A 21,313-nucleotide genomic window follows, 5' to 3' on the forward strand; every position below is an offset into this window, starting at 1 on the left:
TTTGGTTCTGTCCATTAGCCGTATTTCTGACGGAAGGAGATGGGTTGGGGAGGGGTCCTTCCTTCCTTCCTTCCCCTCATGGTGAGGAAATGAGGCCTCCTGCCAACCGTGTTATTGACCGAGGAATCTGATTGTCCAGCCCCAGTCAGTCCTCAGATGAACGCAGCCCCTGCTGCCAGCTTGACTGCAACCTCAGGAGAGATCCTGAGCTCAACCACTCAGCTAAGCCAATCCCAGATTTCTGACCCTCACATACTGTGTGAGATAGTAAACCTTTGTAGTTTTAAGCTGCTGACTTTTGGAATAATATCTCCTGCAGCAATAGATAACTAATACGGTGCACAATCCGCAGTGGCAGCTATTTTCCTAAACCATCAATTTCCTATCCAGCCTTCAACACATGGAGAAGGAGAACTAAAAGCTTCTGATTTCCTAGTCAATATACTATGCTATTTGTGACTCATCAGAATATAATACTCCTTGATTTTAAGGCAGCATATATTGTATAGACCATTGGATTAATTAATGTCTTTTTTGGGGAAAAGAGGAAAGTACCACATTAAATGCAAAATTGATTGCATGCTCATTTCACTAAAGTTAAAATGTAGAAAAGAACGCAAAAGGAGCCAGTGAACCAGGGAAATACGGTAATCTTTAAAAACTGAAAGATGGCCCACTACGGAAACAAAAAATAATGAGTGAAAGAAAAAATGCACAAAAATGGTAACACAATGGACTAATAAGGGGCATTGTTTTAGATAAAGAGCTCAGTGTCCAAGGAGTGTAACCTCTTATTCCTGTTAATTAGTACATTTTCTTACAACTGAGTGTTACATTTCTTTCCTCCAATAACCCCATTTATGACACAAAACGAACTCTTTGTCATCATGGCCGACAGATTGCCCCCAAACCGAGTGTTATTGTCCTTTATTGAAAATTAAATGGCATTAGTCATAAAATGACACCCTACATAAGTAGGGTGTCAGGTTGAAATATCAAAATACTAAAAAAGTGAATTTGCAATGGAGCAACATGTGCTTGTTTATTAAGCCCTTTAACTAATAGTATGTAGTGGAGGGTCTGATAACTACCGTAATTTCAAAGTAGTGATGAGCAGACACAATACTGCCAGATATCAGCAAACACTGAATATTAAATGAAAATATTTCTGATTTCTTCAGTGACAGAGGCACTGAAACAGAGGCAACACAGCACAGTGTAACTTTGAAAGAACAGTTAGGAATCTGGAGTTCAAGAGCTGGTGTGACCACAGAATGATGCCAGGCATCTCTGCACCCCAGATCCCTCTCAAGTCAGTTCATTGGAGTAGTGGTCGGCCAAGATCCCTTCCAGCTCCCAAATTATGTGAAGATAAATGCTGTGCAAAATGGTGCAACGTGGTTGGCATGTACCTTTACTTTTTGCCTCATGGTTTGCCCAGTTTTTAATGTTTGCATTACAATTCTAGCTGGATTAAAGTCGATTAAAACAGATTTTTTTTTCCTTTTCAGTGCTTCCTGTATTATTGAAGTGTTTTATATATTATATATATATATATATATATATATTTTTTTTTTTAAAGCCAGCCTGAATAAGTTAAACTTTAGCCTCTGATGTTGCCAGAGTTTCTTAAAATGTACTCAATAAACTGCTTTGGCAAGTTTTTTGCTAAAAATCCTTTGCAACCTTATGTGTCTGGTGGCCTTTGGAGAAAGCAGAAACATGCAAATGGATTTCTGCAAATCATATTTGAGCTGCAGGCCAGGACCTATAAAGGAAATGTTCTATGAACGAGTAAAATGTTAATTAGCTAAAATTGAGAATTTAAAATATCTTTCCACTGACTCCAGATGCATAATATATGTGATCTTGGTAGGCTTGGAATGACCCCCAGAGTTATAACCCAGTAGACATTTTATAAAATGCTTTGAAGCCTTTGGAAAATAAAAAAAATTATTACTTCTGAGTCCTTCTTGGGACATGACAGTGTAGCACCCATAACCTAGAATGTCTACTCACGGTGCCTAAATGGACACATGTTTTCTGGGCCATCAACTTGTTTTATCATCCATCGTTCTTTGTTGTTGCTGTTGTTTGTTTGTTTGTTTCTTGCCTTAAAATAACTCATCTTGAAGTCAAAGTGGAAAAGGCAATGAGAGGTAAACCACAGAACATTAAAATGTGAGGTGTGTGATGTGAGTTATATATTGCAATGCTCTTTTGCATTCTGTTGTGTGTTTCTAGTTGCAGCTGTGTTCTCTGATTCTTGTTTCCCTGTGGCAGATATTTATTGAGCCTCTAATATGAGCTGGGTACTAGCTCCATGCTTTGCTGATAATCCTGGGAGGTAGGTGGAAAAGATGAGTAACTGAGGTCCAGAGTGACTCTTTGATAAAATCTTTGTTATTATTATTATTATTATTATTATTATTATCTCAAATACTGTTCAGATAGTAGTTCTTCTGCTACCTTGCTATAGCACCTTTGGCAAACTCTTTCACCTCTCGGGACCTCAGTTTACTCATCTGTAAATTAGGAGGCTGTTTGGGTCATCTCCTGGTTACTAGGGGAATCTGTGATTCTAGGCTGTGCCTTAGCAGGTTTGCTCTTAGGAGATGGCATTGCCCATGTCATCCAAGATGGCACCCCAACCTAGTTTTGATGATTTACTCTGAGACCTGGGGAGGCTACCCGGATTGGACTGTATGACCCTTCATCCTCAATTCTATCACCTTATCTGAATAGAAAATCTTGGAGTCTGCTTCAAACAATCTTTTCTCTTGAATTTTGGTCTGATCCTGGAAGGTAGTAGAAGAACTGGGGTGAGCCCTCATAATACTTTTGGCAAGAGACCACGACACCAAAGCATTAAAGTGTGTGTGTGTGTGTGTGTGTGTGTGTGTGGTTTTAGAACCAAGTTTTATGTGGTTGCCAGGGAAAATTGGGAAAACCAGTTTTTAAGGGCATTTACACTTTCCTAGCAACATGCAGTTGTGGCCTGATGCCCTGACATCTGTTCTGTGAGCCCGGAAAACTTATCTGCTTAGAAGAAAATCAGTGCCCTCTAATTTAAGTTTCACATCTTTTACTGCTGTGATTTTAAGTCGCTGTAGAAAAGAGTTGTATTTTGCTACCTCCCAAGTCATGAATATGGATTTCTATACCCCAGAGAAATCAAGATAGCAAACAATTTTTAGGGATCACCTAGTATAAGGATGCGTCCTAGGCTGTGAGACTTCCAAAATTAAAACAGGTGGACTCACTGCTGTTGAGGAATTTCAGTTTGACCATTCTAATCCCCACATTTTGTGATGAACATGGTGGTGGTTTCACCATTTTTCAGATGAAGACATTGCCAAAGAATGTTCAGGAATCGACTTCCGGTTACACAGCAAGTAGCGAAGTTGGGATCTGTACCTAGACTCGCCTGAATCCAAATCTGTGATCTTAACCATCGCTGTGTCTACTTCCAGCTCTTTGAATATCCATCACTAAATTCCTTCTGGGTGTGATCAGTTTTTATGTCAATTAAGACTGCTTGGGATTGAAGAGGCTGGCCTGTCTGGGCTGACCTCTCCAAAGCTAGGCAAGGCTAGGGCGGTGACACCTTTTCCTGTGGCTTCTGCTCCAGTGCTAGCCAGTTAATGCCGTGCCCACGAGTCCCGGTCACATTCCTAGGTTGGTACTCACCTCTGCGTATTTGAAGGAGCCCCCAGGTAGGAAAGCTGAGTCGGTTGGAGTAGCTGGCAGAGGCAGAGGAGGCCACCAATGTCCCTGTACTCCCCTTTCAGACTGCCCCTCACAGCAGGCGCCTCTGGTTGCCTTCCAGTGTCACTTACAAGTTTATCGCAAGTTCCTTTAGGGTACTTTTGTAGATGAGAAGGGATTTTTCCATTTGCCAGCCTAGTGGGTGCCTCTGTTCTGAAGCGGGCTGTGTTCCTACAGAAATCCAAGAGACCAGAGAAACCCTGGTCGAAGTGAACAGTATCTTAACGGACGTGAGACACTTATCTGCAAATCTTAGCGACAGCCTGAGTAACGTGAAAAGGAACCTGGAGCAAGCGCTCAATGACCCCATGTGCTCTGTGCATCCGGTAATGACCACTTGCAGCAACATTATGAACTCTCTACGCCTTCTGGATGGCAGCATCGATTTTGATCAGGTGAGGAAGGTAACCTGGCTCCAGGGCAGTGTCATTGGGACAGCTGGGGAGGGCTAAGCATGGGCTCACCCATCAGGTGCCCAGTGGCTGGGGGCCTCTGTCAGCCTTCCTGGTTATTTAGCCGCCATGTTGGAACGGCTGCAGGAGGAGAGAAGGAATAATGGGAAATACTCCTTGAGAGTTCTCTGCCATCGATTTGATGAAATATATCAGAATGAATTTAGCTTCTTTTTGTTCAGATTCTTCTTTTTTTAATTTTTATTTTATTTTGACAGTTTCAATGTGCATTTTATAAGATATTGGCTATATTCCCTGTGTTGTACAATGTATCCTTGTAGCTCATTTTATCCATAATATTTGTACCTCTTAATCCCCAGCCCCTGATATTGCCCCTCCCCGCTCCCCACTGGGAACCACTAGTTTGTTCTCTGTATCTGTGATGAATTCAGCTTTAAAGAGGAAAAAGGAAGCAGAAGGCATTTTTGTAGACCTTTAAAAATTAAAATATGTTTTTAAATGATAGGCCTAGTGTATTAACCACAGGTGCCTAAATATAAGGTAATTTCTCACATTCCCAAAGAGAAGATTAGAAAAAAAAGAATTTGGAGCAACTTGAATAAAGTTCTGGGATGTAGATAAAATAATCATGTCTACTCATGGTTTTTAATGTATCAATATAGTGATATGTATACATCACACTTTATATAAAACAATATTTTAATATAGCTAGATTTTTCTGACTTTCACATTTCATGAATCAATTTTATTCAAACACTTCACATTCAACATCTGTGTTGAATCTACTACAATCACTTTTGTTGTCATTGAACAGTTTTTCAGAGTGTAGGACCTATACTTGCATTTAAATTGTTTGAAATCGAGTTCTCTTTGGGGTAACTTTTTTTTTTAACATCTTTATTGGAGTATAATTGCTTTACAATGGTATGTTACTTTCTGCTGTATAACAAAGTGAATCAGCTATACATAAACATATATCCCCATATCTCCTCCCTTTTACGTCTGGGGTAACTTTTAATTTTGATGGGCTTTTAAAACATGCAGAAAATCTGCAAGATTGGTGTACAGGAAGCCCTGTTTACATCTTTTACCCAGATTCACCAGTTGTCAATACTTTGCTCCATTTGCTTAATGGTATTATTTTATCCATTTATCTATGTATCTATCATCTATTCGTACTATTGTATATATGCATACAATACTATGCATTTTGTTCTTTTCTCAATCATTTGGAGGTAAGTTGCAGACATTATGCCCTTTTACCCTTAAATATTTCAGTGCATTTCCTAACTTTACATAACCATTATGATTACCAAAATTAGGGCATATGACATTGACCCAATACCACCGTCTAATCCACAGTTTATATTCAAATTTTGCCGATTTTTCTAAAAAATGCTCTTTAAAACTTTTTTTTTTTTCCTTTCTCCAGTTTAAGGTCCAGTCTAGAGTACACATTGTCTTTAGTTGTCATGTGTCTTTAGTTCCTTTAATCTGGAACAGTTTCTCAATCTTTTTTCTTTGGTGACATTGACATTTTTTAAGACTGTAGGCCATTTATTTTATAGAATGACCTTCGATTTAGGTTTGTCTGATGTTCCCTCATGATTCGATTTGAGTTATGCCTATTTATCAGGGATTTCACAAAAGTGATGTTGTGTCCTTCTTGATACATTGTGTCAGGAGGCCCATGATATTTGTCCCAGAATTGGTAAGAGATAGAACACTTTAAATCCATGTATAACACTATAAATGAAAAATTTATTCCAGACCACTTACCAATATAACCACTATTACTTTTAAACATGTTTTTTAAGAGGTTGTTTACAACTGTATTCAACAATATTCAGTACCTGAAATTGTGAGGTCACACATATTCAATCTGTGTTAAATTCCTTGCCCTTATTTTTAGCTGACTTTAATAAGAGACCTTCAAACATCTAAAATTAGTGCTTGTAGAGTCCATTCCAAGCTACTGTGTCTTCCTCCAACAATACAATATTGTTCAAAGGAAACTTAGATCACACCCTGTAATATAGAGACTTCAGGACTTGGATTTAAGATGATTCCCTTTTTTATGACAAATAATTTGGGGGTCAGGTAATCACCTTGCTTTATATCTTGTTTTATAAAATTTCAGCTCCCATCTTTGGATGAACAGATTGGTAACCTTAATGATATTCTTCAAACAAATTTGTCCAGCCTAGTCCAAAAGGTATGTTTTTTGGAAAAAAAAATACAGTAGATTATTTTAAAGAATAGAATAGTACATAAGGAAATAGGTAACAGCAAAAAAGCAGTGAAATTCTGGACAGGAGTTGCCAAGAAGGGTGATAGATGTTATCCTCCAGGTAATTTTGTTCATTCCAATTCAAGAATTTTTTATTATGCATCTATTGTATGCAAAGCACCTTGCTAGGACCATAAGAGATAAAAAGAAAAACATGATCTCATCTTCCTGGGGCTCAGAATTGGACGGGTATAGTGTTGGACCCCATGCTGATTCTGACACAAGATGCTCTCCCATTCTGCCGGTGAGTCAGCCATGTTGATTTTGTTTCTTCCCATTTCTGCTCATGTGCACAGGCTGTGTGCTCTGCCTGACACTCTCTTCTTTCTCCCTCTCCTTTGCCCAGCTTCTTGGGCTACTAGGGACTAGTTACTTTAAGCTTTATATATCACTTCTTAACTAGGCCTTCCCTGGGCATCTTGACCAGATCAAAACCTTTTTTAATACATTCTTACAGCATTGCAAATATTCTTGTTAAGTTCCTCACGACTGTGATTATTGCTTTCATGTCTTGATTGTGCCACAAGACTGTAAATCCTAAAACAGGCAGGGGTCACATTGGGCTAGAATACTGTGATTTCCCCAGTAGCCTAAAAGGAAGAGAATAGCTTTATTCTTGACTCTGTCTTTTATCATGGGTATAAAAAATTCATCAAATATCTATTAAACACTCATCTACATATACTAACAAAGGAAGTGTCCCCTTAAACAAGTCATTGAAAACTCTTGATCTTTGCACTCTGATGTCACCTCATTTGTCAAATGAGGGAATTGAACCAGGAGATCTGTAAGTCCTCTTCCAGTGATTAAACCTCTTATGATGGGTGACCTCCCCAAGTCTAAACACAGATAAATGTAGAGGGGTCAGTTGTACCAAACCAACACAAGCACCAGTGTGCTGGGTGGTTTAGTTGCCTTTGAGGAAACAGAAGTCATGAATGTTCTTTTTATGGCATTGATGTTGCTAAGCTAAAGTGGAAACTTGTTGGCACCATAAATCTTATAAACTTTGTAACTTAGATTGGACTGCTATAAAAGAATATCATAGAGTAGGTGGTATATAAACAACAGAAATTTATCTCTCACACTTCTGGTGGCTCAAAGTCCAAGATCAGTTTGCCAGCAGGGTTGGGTTTTGATGAGGACACTTTCCAGGTTGCAGACAGCCATTTTCTCATTGTATCCTCGCAGGGTGAAGAGGGCTCTCTGGGGTCCCTTTTAAGAGGGCACTAATCCCGTTCATGGGGGCTCCACCCTCATGACTTAACAACCTTCCAGAGGCCCCACCTCCTAATAACATCACACTGGGGATTAGGATTTCAACATATGCATTTTGGGGAGATAGACATTTGGTTCATAAGAGGTTGTAATCACTTCAGTGTTCCCTAGCAGATGTCTAAATATGCCAGCAGACAGTGAGAAACACAAATTAAGCCCCTTCCAGAGGAAAGGCTGTGCTGATTAGTTGAGTTGCTTGGAAATAATGACATTTACCTGTCATGGATTTAGCTCCAAAGTGATATAGCTTGGCATAGCTGTTTGGGTTTTTGTTTTAGCCTCACTACAATTTGTATTCTTTCCAAGTTGTGTTTTAGGACATTACTATTTTCTATGAGACTAGATCTCCAATTTTATTGTGTAATTGCGTTGGAAAGTAAGATTCTACTTTTAGAAATTCACTTTATAGCCGCACATGGTACATTGTACAGATCAGGGTTTCTTAACCTCAGCACGATTTGGGCTGGATAATTCCTTGTTGTGGGGCCTGTGCATTGCTGGATATTTAGTAGCACCCCGGCCCGTGCCCACACAGTGCCAAGAGCACCTGCACAACTGTGATAACCAAAACGTCTCCAGACATTGCCAGACATCTCCTGGGGGACAAAATTGCCCCCAGTTGAGAAACACTGGTATAAATACATGGAAGCTTTTAACATGAGTTAAAAGTTAAAAATTAAAAACTCTTAACATGATCTTCAACAGATACAATCTAAAGCAAGTCCTCACTAAAAGGGAGTTTTTTTTCTAGACTTTTAATGACTGTATCATGATCCTTTCGGCCTTAAGATGAAGGTTACATTTTAGTATTGCTCCTCTGCTCCATTCTAAGCTTACCATGAATCCTAGTGAACTGCTCTTCTACTTACACTGTATATCCATTGATTTTGAATTATTTTTTAGGGCTACAAATCTTTTAATGCTATACCTGGGATAGTGCAAAATGAAACCGTGAACGTCGTATCAGGTGAGACTCCCAAATGGAAGTAATTGTGTATCTCTTCTTGTTAAGAATTGGCTGGTTAGTACAAAGAAATGTATTGTTAAGAATTGTTCTTTTTCCCTCTTAAAAAAACTATTCTCTCACTAAAACCTTAAAAACTAAATGAATATTTCAATCGTGCTACCTTCACCAACTGATGTCGATTTAAAAAAATAATAATTCTATTAAACGCTGACTACCATCCTCCTGTGGCTGGAAGCTGCAGGGCCGAGGGCCACACTGTGATGACAGCCTTCATCAGGAGCTATCAGAGCTGACAACAGCCATAGTTTATGATTTGGAACGTCACATTTTGATTGTTCTCACTGTGAATTTATTTTATTTTCTAAACGAACTTAAAATTGATTTTTTAGAAAGAATACTCTGTCTAGGGACTTACTTTGTCTCTTTAGGAAAATGTTCATCTGCCTCGGAGGCTGATGTAATGCTACTTTAGGGTCTTAAGCTTGCTTACAATTTTGGAGAGACAGAACTGAGGTCTGTCAGTTGAGAGAGTTCCACTGGTCTCAAATGACCGAATCACGTTGAATTCAGGTTATGGTATCTGGGGTGAATGTACAGAGAAAGAATGCAGTATAAACAGTTCTTTATGCAGGAATGGGAAGAAACCTGGGTTGTTTGCTAAGGGAAGACATCTCTGAAGCTATGTAAGACTATCTTCTCTCTCTCTCTTTTTTAAAAATCATCTCAGGGCTTCTTTTTATCTGTTGACTGAGTGGTTTTAAAATGTTGTGTTAGAGGTATTTGATTTTTTTTTTTTTCCCTAATATTGTTCTTTCAACCCATTAAGACTTTGGGTAAAAAGGGTTTTATCCTACTACATAGTGCTTTGGATGTTTTGTGGGTTCCCTTCTGATTTAAAATATTAAGATATTCAAAACAGAGTTCACGCTTTCCTATGCTAGCATCTGAGGGCTAACCCATGCTGTACATCTGATAGCCACCTGCTTACTAATCTCTGTGTTTACTTTTCTTGTTTCCCCTTTCTGGACCTCTTCTGCCAATACGTGCAGCCCTCCCTTGTAAGTCTGGCCAAGTGATGCTTGCAGTTCGTGTGAGTGAGGCTGAGTGTACACACTGTCATCACATAAACACGAGCCAGAGTTTTCCTGAATCTAAGCAAGTGCCACTCCATCAGACTGAAGACCACGCGCTGGTTTTTATGTCTTTCCAAAACCAATAACCCTTAGCTCCCATGTTTTGGGCATTAGGTTCTACCCTGCACACATATTTTGAGTGCCTGCTGTGTGCCAGGCCCTGCTGGGCTCTGGGGATGGTAGATAAAGAAGGCACGACCCCTGCCTACCCTTCAGCTGGGCGTGGATACAGATGCCCTTTATCACCCTTTGGGAACCTGATGAGGTGTGTGCAAGGGATCTGAGGTGGAGAGAGGGTAGCAGAAGGCTTCCTGGAGGAAGCGACATCCAGACGGAGGCCTGAAGGAGGCACCAGCCCCTTACAGACCCACCAAGGCTGTGGAGTGTAGGAGGGCAGCAGAGCCTGAGAAGCAGAAGGGGCCCGATTCTGAGTTGAGGAAACTGTGCGTAGGAGAGGGAACGTCTACATACCACATCTCTCAAACCCCCAGAATTCCCAAGGTTAAAAAAGAGACCTGCAGAGTTACCTTGTGGAGGGTCCTGGGGTCTTGTGGCACACGAGCCATTTGGAGGAGACATCGAGCCACTGTGAGCTCTCCTCCTATGAGCTCTCCATGTGAACCACAGGCTTTGAAAAAGAATTCCCACCATTGTTATGTAATTTCCTTTTGGACTGAGGCTACCACCTCCCTTAAGTTCGCTGGGAGCCCTGGGATCTCATTGTGAGCTCTGCCAATCTTGTTTCTGCTGCTGGAGAGACATTTATCCGCCTTTCAGGATCAGTGGACCTTGAACCAATTAGTATGTTTTTGGTATGTCCCTGTCAAGAATCACAGTGGATAAGGCCACCTTCAGATCAGGTGTGAGTGTTGGACCACGTGACAGCTCCCACCCCTGGTGGCTTTGATCCCAGGACCTGCCTTGATGGTCAGACACTGTCCAGAAAACTGGAACTTACCTCCTCTCTGAAAGATTAGGGTAGATATTAATAGAAACTATTTGACTGCTGGGAATACTATTGCTTTTTGCATGTAAGAGACACAGGTGTGCTTTAACAAGTCTCAATTTGTATGAGTCAAATAAAATTTTAACAAAAGTGTCACCTGGGGTCACTTGTTCAAAAAATTGGTCCTGGAGAATTACTGTGTTCCTGAGTACCATTTCGTAGATGGAGGAATTGTTATATTATTAAATTATTTTTGCAAAATCATTTAACAGAAGCTTTACAGTTAGATAAACCCGAGTTTTCATCCCATTTCTAGTGCTTTCTGAAAAAGAGACATATGGGCAAGTGATTTAACCCCTATGACCCTCAGCATCACCGTTAGTGAAATGGGAATAAGAAATGGGCTAACATTTATAAAAGTGCCTGGTCCATTTTACTGGCACACAGTACATTTTAATCACCCGATCCATTTTTTTCTTTTTTTAGTGAAAAAAGTAGAAGAAAACTCTGGCTTGATTTCAGCACCATGTCATTTAAGTTAGCTCTCATAGCTTGCTCTTTTGTTAAGTAATTGCTTTTTGATGGGCTTAGCTGCATTCATGCTTGTTGTAGAACCTTTTCATATTTTAAACACATACATAACATGGGAAAAACTAAAAGCATTTCAAGCTTTTCACTTGAGTTCCGAGACAAAGTTTCTTGTCTCCTCTAGGTTTGAAAATGCATAACTGGGGCATCTTTGTTTTCAGATGTCAAAATGACCTTGGATTCCATTGGTTCTGACATCAAAAATATAAGCAAAAATATTCCTATTCAGGATAAGCTGTCAAATTTCATTCGTTACCTTAACGACACTGAAAATTACATCCACCGCCATTTACCCACTTTGGAAGAATATGATTCATACAGGTGAGTGCCTCCTTTGAGCTGGTACACTAAAGAGTGAAACTTGCTATGGAATGAGATAAAAATTTGACAATATAACCAGGATAATCTTATGAGAGCAAATTGTACAAAGAGGCCATAATGTGTTATGTATTCACTCTAGTTTATGTTCATTAAAAAAATTGAAGTGTTCACTTCGGTAGCATGTATACTAAAATTGTAACTATACCGAGAAGACTAGCTTGGCTGCTGTGAAAGGATGGCATGCAAATTCATGAAGCGTTCCATTTTTTTTTTTGTTTTTTTAATTGAGGACTGAAAGTTCTTGAGCCAAATAGTCAATTATTTGCGATTTTGATGTCATCCGTGGCTTCCGAAATCTTGGTTATAATTATCTAAGGTATGTAACAGGATTTTAAAACTTAAAAGGAATTAAAAAAGGGCATTGGGATAATATTTTTCTTTTTGTTGGTTTATAAAAGAAATATGTAGAGGTTGGTTCTTACAGAAAGAGCATCCTTGAAACCAGTGAACTGTGTGAAGCTGCTGTCGTTCCCAGCTCTTTGCCCTTTAGAAAAATGCTAGTGGTAGGGTTTGGCCTTGGGAGATGATGGTGGACATAGATCTCAGACAAGAGCGCTAGGGAAGACAGGACTTAGAGACTCGAGGCATTTCCAGGATCATGTGAGATGTAAGATGTGCTCTCCTCTCTGAAAGGCTCAGCCCCACCACCGCCCACTGGAACTATTCCTACTACTCAAACCCACGGAGATTCTGGACACTCCCATTCCTGTTCAGGTTATTTATTATGCAAGAACACAAGATAAATAATAAAATAATAACAATAGTTGCTAGCCTTTAGGGAAGAGTCACAATGTGCTTGCCACGTGCTGTCCAAATGGCATCTCATTTAATACTCAGAAAAATCTCCTGGGTTGTGTTCTGTGTATAATCCTGTTTCTTAGAGGCTCAGGGAGGTGAAGTGATTTTTCAACTCCCACCTGACTATGCCCTTAATTATCAATATGCCATTTCCTACTATGTGGCTTGGCGACCCCAGCAGGTGTCGGAACAAACATAAGACAGACCCTTTCCCAATGAACTTACAATCTCAGAGGTCAGACTTTCACAGATGAAAAGAATGGTACAGTGATCTGTCTACATACCAGCTCCCCCTTCCATCCACCTTCCCCTGCCCTGAGACTATAAGTTTATTTTAAAAAGAAATTTAATGAAGCAGATGAGGCTTGCATTAACTGTAAAGGATTTCTGAGGCCAGGTTCCATGGCTTATTTAATTTTGTGTCCTCAGTATCTGGAACAAAAAGTCACAGAATGGGTGCAGGTGGTTATTATAATTATCGAGTTTTTTTTTTTTAATAGATCTTTATTGGGGTATAATTGCTTCACAATACTGTGTTAATTTCTGTTGTACAACTAAGTGAATCAGCCTTATGCATACATATATCCCCATATCCCTTCCTTCTTGAGCCTCCCTCCCGCCCTCCCTATCCCGCCCCTCTAGGTTGTTACAAAGCACCGAGCTGATCTCCCTGTGTTATGCTGCTGTGTCCCACTAGCTAACTATTTTACACGAGTTTGTTCTTAATTGAATGAAAAACTGTAGTGACAGCTTTTGTCGCATAAGTAAATTCTTTGTTTTATAGTGTTTTAAAGGTTGGGAAGCATTTCTACCCTTGAATGCTCCTGGGTTGCTGGAAAAGTTTGATGTACATTCCGGGAATACCAGTAAGACCTAATTGAGGATCCATTCTGAAACGTCTCACAGGACGATTACAAAATCGAGACTTGCATTCTGCAGGCGTCTGATTTAGGATGCTCCTAGAATTCTAAAATATTCAATGCACTCATCACATAGAAAGTGTCTGGCTCAGTAAAGAACACAATTCACTCCCCACCCCACCCCCATATATTCCTGCAACCACAAAACATTTTAGATAAAAGACCAGAGGAAGGAGACCCGAATTTCCTTATCTATTGTCTAATCATGATCTGTCTCCATCTCATCATCATTATAATAAGCACTTACAGCCTCAGGAACCTTGAAAGAACTTACAAACCTTAAGGGGCATGGTTATCGGTAGCCTTGGAGAGGTTGAGTCAAACCTGCTTCTGGGCCCTGTGGAGATAAAGCAAAGGAAAGAAACGACAATCCCATGACCACTGAGAGCTCTTTGAAACCAAGATAAACACTGTCTTGGTTGGATTGGAGGACTAGGGGTGAAAAGGGGTCTTTTCACAGCACTCTCACCCTCTGAGGAATTAACAGAGGAATCTGATATTTGATTGCCAAGGGTTTTTCAACCACTCCAGCCCAGGTCTAGCAGCGTTTGTGTTGTGATGATGTCACCTCTTACGTTTGCTAACACTGTGTTTGCTCCACCAGGTGGCTGGGTTCCTTGGTCGTCTGCTGTTTACTGACCCTCATAGTGATTTTTTATTGCCTGGGCTTATTGTGTGGCACGTACGGCTACAACCAGAATGCCACCCCAACCAGACGAGGCTGCGTCTCAAACACTGGAGGCATCTTCCTCATGGTGTGAGTGTTGGCTCTTCCTTGCCGTGTGGGGGGATGCAGGGAGGTAACTCTGGTGTGACAGGGACCCGGTGGTCTCTGGGTCAAGCAGTCTGGGTTCCAGTGATGTAGGCGGGCTGGTGTGACTGTACTTTCATCGGTCTGGGAAATTCCATTAAGCATGAAAAGTAAAGGAAACTCTAGATTGGTTGCACTTTGATTGACAAGCTTAAAAGCTGATAGCTCTTTAAAGCAGCTATCAGGGAAATTATTTCCAAGTTTGCTTTCTTAATTCTCATTGTTTTTCCCTATATCTATGTATCTGCGTATCTATCCATCCATCCATCCATCCATCCATCCATCCATTCATCCATTCATTCACCATACTTGCTGAATATTGACCTGGCAGACAGACACTGTTCACTCTGAAACTTGATTTAGAACAGAGGTTGCCTACCTGGCACCGTTGGAGTTAGACAAGTAGCCTACATTCGTGATGCGATCAGGTGTGAAGTACCAGCGAGTGGTGAGCCAGCAGTGGACTGGAGCAGTTATCCCCATTTCAATTACATTCATATCCACGTTCATATTTTTGGGGGGAAAAAAAAAAAAACCTTTATAGGGTATAACAAAGCAGAGGGGGCATGAGCTGGGTGGAGCTGGAGAAGGAGCCAGTAATGTAAACCAATAACCAGGGGTAAAAGCTTCAAATGCTCCCTAGAGGGGAATCTGTGTGAGTTCCAACTCGATATTCTCTTTTCTGATAAGCTTCGTGGAGAATCAGCGGCGAGGGGTGTGATGGGGCTCGAGGGGTGTGTAAAGATTTGGAAGAAGTCCTTTGGGCAATAGAGAATCAAAACCACAGCCATTTCTTTGCTTATGTCACTAGTGACATGCATTAACTTGCTTTTTTAAACTTTGGGTCACTATAATAATCATGCTGCTTATGAGCTGTGATTCTAAGGCCTTTTCCTTAAACCTTCAGGCTCCACTATAGTACACTTTATTAACATTAATACAGGCACACGAGTTTCTTTTTTTTAATTGAAGTATAGTTAATTTACAATTTGTGTTAATTTCTGCTGTACAGCAAAGTGACTCAGTTATACACATATATACATTCTTTTTTTATATTCTTTTCCATTATGCTTTATCACAGGATATTGAATATAGTTCCCTATGTATACAGTAGGACCTTGTTGTTTATCCATTCTAAATGTAGTAATTTGCATCTACTAACCCCAAAACTCCCAGTCCCTCCCTCTCCCTCCTCAACTCCCCCTTGGCAACCACAAGCCTGTTCTCTATGTCTGTGAGTCTTTCTGTTTCGTAGATAGGTTCATTTGTGTGTGTGTGTTTTTTAAGTGAGTTTTAAAAATAACCTTAAAGCTAATGACATGGGAGTCTGCCAGAATTGGACAGACTTGGACAGGGCTCCACACATGGAAAAGCCTATTTGCTTACATACCTAAACTTAAGAAATTAAGCCAGCAAGGAAGAGTATATGTGCCCAGCCTTTTTGTTTCAATGTGCACAACTACAGACAGAAAATTAATTTAATGTTCAGAATTTTTTTTTTTTTTTTTTTTTTTTTTTAAAGGAGCACTAGTTTTTTTTTTAATTAATTAATTAATTTATTTATTTATTTTTGCTGTGTTGGGTCTTCGTTGCTGTGCGAGGGCTTTCTCCAGTTGCGGCAAGTGGGGGCCACTCCTCATCGCGGTGCGCGGGCCCCTCACTATCGCGGCCTCTCCGGCTGCGGAGCACAGGCTCCAAATGCGCAGGCTCAGTAGTTGTGGCTCACGGGCCTAGCCGCTCCGCGGCATGTGGGATCCTCCCAGACCAGGGCTCGAACCCATGTCCCCCGCATTGGCAGGCAGATCCTCAACCACTGCGCCACCTGGGAAGCCCTAATGTTCAGAATTTAATAATCCTGACGCTTGGCTGTTTCGTCAGTGTTTTGATGGTGAATTTATATGTTACATCTATTTATTACATACATTTATGTATTACATCTATTTCATTATTTGAAAGGAGGGCGTAAGTTGCTCTGAAAAGGTACAAGTCTCATAAAATTCTATTCCACTTTTAGGGATGAAACCAAAAAATGTGATATCTAGCTTCAAAGAAAAAAATTAAAAATAGGAGAGTCATGAGTAAATTGGTGGAGGCTAGGAGCAACTTCAGTTTGTCTGTAATACTCACTTCTGCAGATTAAGGAATCTCTAAAGGGTTAAAGTCACATGGAAATCTATGGCTTAGGAGCCGTAGGATTTATCTCAGCAGTAGGGAAAAGGCTGGTAACTATAAGTTTCTGTCGGATGCATTTTGCGAGGTCTGCAGGCTGAGATTTCTGTGCTGTTGAAGCCTACCACTCATCATGGCATGCTTTGCTACGCTTAGCAGAATTCTCCATCTCTCTCTTGAGACATCTGGTAAACAACTGGATAGACTAATCAGACTAACTATAAGAATGCCGTTTCTTCTTTATAATTGTTTACTTGCTTGTAGAAATGAGAAAGAGTATATTTAGTTCAGCTTCAACCAAAACACCACCTGCTCTTTAAAAACGATGACGTTATCCAATCAAGAGCATGGTCTCTTTAACAACCAAGCAAGAATCCTTGCCTCCCAAGAAGATCCTAGTGAAAGACCTGGAAGGAGGGAAGCAGAGTCCTGGCTCCTATCCTGTGTCTTCTGAGGGTCCAGGGAGCATTTTAGGGGCTGAATGGGATGCATTGGTGAACGTGCGTCGGCGGGGGGGATATGGATGGTTTCCCCAGAGATAAGGAGACCTAATTAAGGCAACCAGAAAACAACCTGTTGTACAAAAGACCATTATAAAACTTCCAATTTTAGCTCTTGAAAACAATGCCCAGATTATCGAGACCTCTGAAGAAAAACTAAGATCACGTGTTGCCATGGGCATATTACATACGGCTGGTGGCAGTTTCAGTGGTTATAGATATTTCAGAGAGCAGTTTGTCAGGCTATAGCAGGTCATTCCCATTTTAGGGAATTTATTTTGAGGCAGTAGACCAAACTATGGGAAAAGCATTTTGAGCAGAGACGTGTTTTTGTGGTGTTAGTGGTAATAGTGAAACATTCGAAGTGGCACACATGTCAGCCACTTGGGAGGCTGGAGTAGATTATGTGGCCGCTGAAAGGACAGAGAGGTTGGCTGTCCTGGGTGGTTGACTAAAGTTTCTAAGATGTTCGACAAGGGCCCACAAAATTATGCACGTGTTGTTATTATAACCGTGTGGATCAGGAGTCGGCAGACTTTCTAGAAAGGTCCAGATAATCAATATTTTAGATTCTGCTGATCACGTACAGTCTTCGTTGGGTATTATCATTCTTGTTCTTGTTTTTTCTTCTTCTAGCTGTTCTCCTCCTCCTCCTTTACAGCACTTTAAGCACACCAGCCGTTCTTATCCCACTGATCTTACAAAAACAGGCCCTGGGCAATTGCATGCCTTTTCCTGACCTGAATACACGCATTTTTTTTTAACATCTTTACTGGAGTATAATTGCTTTACAACAGTGTGTTAGTTTCTGCTGTATCACAAAGTGAATCAGCTCTACATATACATACATCCCCATATCTCCTCCCTCTTAATACATGCATATTTAGAAAACAAAGGCTGGAAGTGTTAACAGCATGCTGTTTAGAGTAGTGGGGTTGTTTTGAAGTGAAGTGTTCTCTCAGAGGTTTTGATTATTTGTGTAACTAACACACACACACACACCCTCTGATGCCCACAGTTAGAACCCTGGTGCCTGGCAGAGCCTTCACACACCTTCCCCTTATGCACACACCTTCCCCTTCTTCCCCTTATGCACACACCTTCCCCTTCTTCACACTTTCCCTAACGCGGTAGCCCTGTCGGTCTGAGAAGGTCCAAAAGGACGTAGGGCCCCACCAGCAAACATACCTTGCTATTTATTTCAGAGGAGCCATGCAGCTGTTTCTAATTATGCCTTGAGCATTTGCACTGGGGGGAGTCGTGCCCTTTGGGAACGCTGTTGTGACTGAGAGCATCAGCCTGCACACTTCCTAGGGTCCTTCCTGGTGTGCACCAGCGATGGTATAGGGTTTGGCTATTCCATCTAGACTGGTTTAAGAGTTTGCTCCCTCTGTGTCTCCACCGGGGCCACTGAGCACTGCTAGAGAAAAGTCATACAGCAGAGCACATTAGGATCCCTACAGAATTTTGATTCCCCACCTCACATGGACCCCCTGCAAGTTCCTTCTTTCCTCTCTCCCTCCCTTCCTTTATTCTGCCATGGTCCTTCCACTCTGATACATCCATCCACCTTATTTTCCTTTTCTATTAGCTGATGGGTTTACCTTTCTCTTCACGGAGAAAATAGAAGCCATCATAAACTTACCAGCCCCAAACCTCTGAAGGCACCTGTGCTCACACGCATGGGAAGCCAGAGGCAGAAGGGTCTCTCCCATCTAGGCTCCCCCGCTACCCAGCACCTCCGCTGTGCTCTCAGCCCATCCCCACCCACCATCCCGAGGATGGAACAAAGCCTCCCTTCTTTCTCGTGCATCTCCATTCTCTTCTCCTCTCCTAGACTTTCTTCTCAACACTTAAACATGTTCTGTTCTCTCCCCTCCTTAAAAACCAAAACAGAAAACCCCTACCAACACCCTTCTTCCATCTAACTCCACTCTCTGCACAGACGTCTCAAAATAAAGATCTGTGCCTGCCGCCCGTCTCCTGGTTTCCCACCTCCTGCCCAGCCTGCACCACCGTGACTTCGTTGCCTGCCACTTTCAGGTCAGCAGTGACTTCTGTGTCTCCAATACAGTGGACTTCTTCGAGTCCTTCTCGACTGTGTCCTCACAGCAGTGACTGGAACAGCCGCCACTCCTTCTGCAAACACTCCTTCATACCCCATCAGTGACCTCACACCCTCGTGGTCTCCTTCCCACCTCCCTGACCCTTCATCTTGGTCTCGTTTGCTGACTGTCTCTCCACAACCTGTTCTCCAAATGGTGAGGTCCCCCAGGCCCAGTCCTAGGCTGCTTCTCCCTCCAACCCCAGCCCCAGGGATCAATCATCATCTCTAAGCCACTGACTCGCTAAAGTAGGTCTGTAACCCAGGCATGCTCCAAACACCTGGCGGACTCCTCCACAGCATGTCCTCCGAGATGTCTCCGGGGCAACGTGACCAGAAGCCGATCTTCTCTGCCCTCCCTGTCCCTGCTGCTGATAAGCCCTGGCGCCCCTTGCCCTCCCTTTCCTTCACCTCCAGTGCACGTCTTCACGACGTCCTGCTGCATCTGCCTCCCAGGTCACACCTCTTTCACCCGCTGGCGCCCCTCCACCACCACCAGCTGCATCAGGCCACCGTCCGGGGCTGGAAGCAGCCTCATTGGTGGCATCCTTCTCCACCTGGGCACCTGTCCCTCCATCCTTCACGCGCTGCTAGGAGGGCTTTTCTTCAGAGAGAACTGGGGGTGTGTTCCTCCGGTGCTTAAAGGCCTTCAATAGCTTTCCCTCCCTGCATCCCCCACGCCCCACCCAGCTCGCCCCTACCCGCCTCTCGAGCTGCCGTTCACTGCTCGTTCTCTGCCATCTCTCTGGATGCAGAGCTACGTCAGCCCCGTCAGACTCCCAAGAGCACATTTCCTACTGTCAACTGAAAAAAATGCACAACCTAAAAGCTGAGAATTATGTTTTATTCGGCAGACAAAACTGAGGACTTAAGCCCAGGAGGCAGCCTCTCAGATCGCTCTGAGGGACTGCTCCGTAGAGGTAAGGGAGGAGCCCGGATACAGAGGAGTTTCTGCAACAAAGACCAGGTGGTAGGAGCATCAGAAGGTGACTGTTCATTAAAGAAAACCAGACATCCCAAGTTAAGGAATTTAGCGCTTTTCTATGTATGGAAGATGGAAGAGTCTGGGCTCACTGAAATCATTCCTTTGCTCTGCACCTCAGCTCTCTGGGGCCAGTATCCTGCGCTTTCTCATCTTGAGTCTCCTCAGGGTGCCCCGTTGGAAGGTGGCTGCAGCAGCTGACGGCTTGATGGCGGGCATCCTGTTTCTATCCTGAGTTCCCTCTGCTCGCTGATGGGGCAGATATAATGTGATGGCTTGATGACTGCAACATCCTTTGTTTACTGATAGGGCAGGCAATGTTTTTTCATTGACACTGCCTTACAACCTCCTCCCTCACTGGAAAGCCTTGGTTCACTCACGTGACTCCAGAGCCCGTGTCTGAACCACCGTGCTGGGCTTGCAAGTAGGCGAGGGACTCAGTCCTGAGTGTTCCCTAAACAAGCGCCTGGTACTTCCTGTCCGCACCCCTCGGTAGGCCGACCCGTTTAACCTGCAGAAAGCTGAAGACTCCAGGTCATTTTATACACTGAATAGGTAGAATGAGTAAGTACGAGTAGGTAATATTGAATAATCCCTTGTAGAATTATTAACTTTATTTCTATTTTTTTCCAGCGGGGTTGGATTCAGTTTCTTCTTTTGTTGGCTATTGATGACCATCGTGGTTCTGACTTTTGTTGTTGGTGGAAATGTGGAAAAACTGGTCTGTGAACCTTACCAAAACAAAAAGTTATTCCAGGTAAACGTGGTTTTTGTGCCCATTATGAAGAGCTTGAGCCAAAACTTTTCTTTTCCCCTTTCTTGTGGGTTTCTTCGAGAGCAAAAAGGTGAGCAGGTAGTTTGTATTCAGTAGGTTGAGATTCCATCTATTTGTCAGAGCAAAAAAATGTGGCAGTACAGTTGACCCTTGAACCACAGGGAGTTAGGGGCGCTGACCCTCCACGCACTCAAAATCTGCGTACAATTTATATTCAGCCTTCCGTATGCATGGTTCCTCCATATCTCCTTTCTTGGATTCAACCAACCTTGGACCGTGCAGTACTGTAGTATTTACTACCAAAAAAAATGCGCTTATAAGTGGACCCTCGCAGTTTAAACCCATGTTGTTGAAGGGTCAACTGTATTCTTTTTTTTTTTTTAATGTAAGTGAAATCAGTACCAGGAATTAAGGCTTGCTCTTGAATGTTAATTGTAATATTTGGGGAGAATACAATTCTCCTCAGCAGCAGTTCCCAAATGCAGAACAT

At 42.0% G+C, this 21,313-nt stretch overlaps 1 protein-coding gene and 1 non-coding gene across 9 annotated transcripts in view; both read left to right on the plus strand.

Annotated features, from left to right (window-relative positions):
* Positions 1-21,313, plus strand: part of PROM1 (prominin 1) — a 114,185-nt gene that overhangs the window by 75,671 nt on the left and 17,201 nt on the right. For all 8 annotated transcript variants that reach the window (XM_036853841.1, XM_036853838.1, XM_036853839.1 and 5 more), the window contains exons 8-13: positions 3,946-4,163; positions 6,322-6,396; positions 8,653-8,716; positions 11,545-11,704; positions 14,087-14,239; positions 20,682-20,805. In XM_036853841.1, coding sequence (XP_036709736.1) covers positions 3,946-4,163; positions 6,322-6,396; positions 8,653-8,716; positions 11,545-11,704; positions 14,087-14,239; positions 20,682-20,805 — 794 coding nt within the window. The remainder of the gene's footprint in view (positions 1-3,945; positions 4,164-6,321; positions 6,397-8,652; positions 8,717-11,544; positions 11,705-14,086; positions 14,240-20,681; positions 20,806-21,313) is intronic.
* LOC118896265 lies at positions 11,868-11,974 on the plus strand. Its single transcript, XR_005020170.1, has one exon. It is a non-coding gene; the product is annotated as a U6 spliceosomal RNA (small nuclear RNA).

Source organism: Balaenoptera musculus, chromosome 5, assembly GCF_009873245.2.
Source record: "Balaenoptera musculus isolate JJ_BM4_2016_0621 chromosome 5, mBalMus1.pri.v3, whole genome shotgun sequence".
NCBI lineage: Eukaryota > Metazoa > Chordata > Mammalia > Artiodactyla > Balaenopteridae > Balaenoptera > Balaenoptera musculus.